General features: G+C 34.6%; 1 protein-coding gene across 1 annotated transcript; it reads right to left on the bottom strand.

Annotated features, from left to right (window-relative positions):
* Positions 1–793: 793 nt before the first annotated feature.
* On the bottom strand, positions 794–2701 carry LOC117100665 (52 kDa repressor of the inhibitor of the protein kinase-like; the record flags this gene model as incomplete). The annotated part of the gene is made up of 5 exons (XM_033240452.1): positions 794–1018; positions 1199–1354; positions 1592–1756; positions 2047–2145; positions 2457–2701. Coding segments are annotated over 5 exons (748 nt in total), but the record flags the coding sequence as incomplete, so codon positions are not given.
* Between the last annotated feature and the right edge of the window lie 279 nt (positions 2702–2980).

Genomic DNA, 2980 nt, shown 5'->3' with positions numbered 1-2980 from the left:
ATGTGCCTTGAAGTCAGCTTTGGGGCCATTCTAAGGGGCAGCTTGGAATCATGATTAAAGAATTCTACAACAAAATCCCATTTAATTTCATGTCCATCTACAAGAAAGACATGTTTTTTCAGGTTATTGCGCACACTTTTTAACAAATGTGGCGGGTCGTACATAAAATAGATGTTGTGGCTCTCACTACCGTCCTCCTTTTTCCACACAATAAATGGTTTGTCACCCGTTAAGCCTAACTCAGAAAACATCTTACGATTGTTTGAGCCTTGGTCTCCAATCACAACTTTTACCGTGAACCCTATATTTTGTAGCTTTTTTATGCAGTCAAGCAGTAGTATTTTTGTGTACTGCCAGGTGTTGCACTATTGGCTAAGAAGTAACCTACTGGTTGCTTCCACTTACATGACAGTCCCCTTACCATAAATACCAGGGCATGAGTGGCTATGTTTTTTGTTCTTCCAATAGAACCAAAATCCTCCATTCCCTCTACCATATCTTTTGCCATGTCATAGTAGAGGCCTGATTTCAAACTCATCTCATCCAAAGTTACAACACACACTTTGTTTCTTTCCGACATGGTCATACACTTTTTACGCAACACCTCAAAGCACGTGTTATTAAAACCAGGTTGTAGCTTCACGTTTTCCAACCATCTTCTCAATGAACTTACAGTTGGCAGTGCAAAAATCTTCCGACAAAATTTATAAGCCTTCGGGCTTTGGTAGTGAAGTGCGAAGGCCAACAGCTTGTCTTCCTTTGTATATCTTCTCCCTTTTGCTCGTCTCTTCGAAATTCTCATTTGGCTGGCGAAGAACTCTAGTGAAGTTTCATTCAGGTATTTTGCAGCGTTTTCAATAATATACTTGGTTGAACTCGAATTACGTTGTAAATTTTCCAAACTGGATTGCAACTTCTTTATTTTACGCCTCAGTCTATACATCTTTGCCCTCTTTGCTGCATTGATATTTATTTTTTTTTCTGCGATGAGCATCCTTTTGTGTACCCTTACCAGGCTCTTTGAAAACACACAGAACAAATATTAATGTATAGACCAGTTACCGTACTACTTCTTAGCAAACACAATATTAATAACATTTAAGTGTAAATTTCTTAATTGAATTTTATTTTACTTGGTTATGTCAAACCTCCTCATTAATTATAGGCTATTCGATTTTCGTGTTTTGAAGTTTCTTACCTTGTTTATTTGTGTTGGAGGACGATTCCTCGTATGACTCATTTATCAACAAATTATTTTTTGCATAGCTGTGGTCTGCCTTTAATTCAGAGCAAAGGGCGTCGACTTGTGTGCCAGAAGGAATACTCTTTTCTGTAATTTCTAAAGAATCAGTTTCTGAAAAGCAATAGGAACAAGAATTAACCATTACGATAATTTTTCACAAAAACATAACTGTTGAAATGCAAAAGAATTATGTTTATTATTGGTTTATTGTGCGTTTTTTTTTAAATTTAAAATGTGTGCATACATCTAACCATTTTCAATTCAACATACACCCACATAGGCCCCCACACACAAAACATGCTTATGTTTATACTAGTTTAACTGAATAATTTTGTAATCTTTGTATACCTAGTTCGTTTGTGCTGGAGTTATTTCCAGAGGTCGAGTGTTCGTTTGGCTCCCTATCTAATGTAGACCTATTTGGTTTTTCATGGCTCTTTTCTTTATTGCAAAGTGCATCCATTTGTGTGTCAAGAATAGTATCGTCTGTAACTTCCAAAGGTGCTTTGGGTTCTGAAAAGCAAGGAGCACAAGTAAAAATGGTTACAATCATTTAACATCAAAACAGATGAACACACGCATAACGCCAGATTTGAATATACAAACCATGCTGTTACTTTAAAATGGGTCTCAGTTTAACCCAATATCTCCAACTGAAAACACACCATTAAATAACACTTCATAAATATAGGCCTATATCCTCTATAGTTTGTTATAGGCATATTTTTATGTTTTTACAATTCTGCAAGTGGCGATTCTTGTTTGTTTAAATAAAAATAAAAAATTCAAATCATAGGCCATACCTGGTTCTATTATACTGGAGTGACTTCCAGTGCTTGTTTGTTCGTCTGGTTCATTTTCCAATGAATAATGCTTTGCATAGCTGTGGTCTTCTTCTAAACCTATTGCAGTACAATGATATAGATAATTTATAAAGGGCCTATATTAAACCTATAATAAGCAAAGCTAATACATCAACATTTAGCCAAAAATAATATACAAACATAAAAAAAAAAAAAACTGTCAAATAATTTTCTGAAATCTTAGACCTAGGCATATATAAAGTAGGCCTTTTTTAAAAACTTTTGTCAAAATTATAATCCAGATATAAATATTGGAGCTGATTGAGACATTGTGTAATTGAGGTACAACTACAATTCTTCCATCCTAATACGATAACAAATATTCTTACTAATTTAGTGAAATGACTTACAAAATTTAATTATTTTAGCACTTGTGTAGCCTTCCTCATTTTTGAATTGTAGTTTATGCTTTATGGGCTTTCTTTGAATCGGAATTTCAAGTTTAGTTGGGACAGCATTCCACACCAGTCTGCCTGTACACAGAATCTGTGATTGCTCAAAATGATCTGAACAGATTTTATAATTCTTATAGAGACAATCGGTTGACTTATCCCATAAGTCATTTTTCTTCATATTTTGGATCCACTTTCCACATCTGAAAATGAAATACGATAAAAGAAGTGCTGCTTATAGTAAGTAAGAATCAAGTACATGAAGAAAACAATCTAGGCATAGGATAGGCCTATCTGTTCAAATAAAATTTGCAGTTAACCCTTTTCACGGGACCTGGTTAGACAAAGCACTTATTCAATGGTTTTTACTTAGTAAGGGGCCTAGACTAGGCCTATATATAATAAATGGGTTAGGTCTAATTAATTTAAAATTGTAATACAGTAACTAATAGGCAAACCGCCACACATTGCCAATATTTAGC

Source organism: Anneissia japonica, unplaced genomic scaffold (assembly GCF_011630105.1).
Source record: "Anneissia japonica isolate Jap-2015-1 unplaced genomic scaffold, ASM1163010v1 scaffold288202_len37801_cov127, whole genome shotgun sequence".
Taxonomy (NCBI): domain Eukaryota; kingdom Metazoa; phylum Echinodermata; class Crinoidea; order Comatulida; family Comatulidae; genus Anneissia; species Anneissia japonica.
Note: the sequence above shows the minus strand (reverse complement) of the source record. Positions and strands in the feature narration are given on the sequence as shown.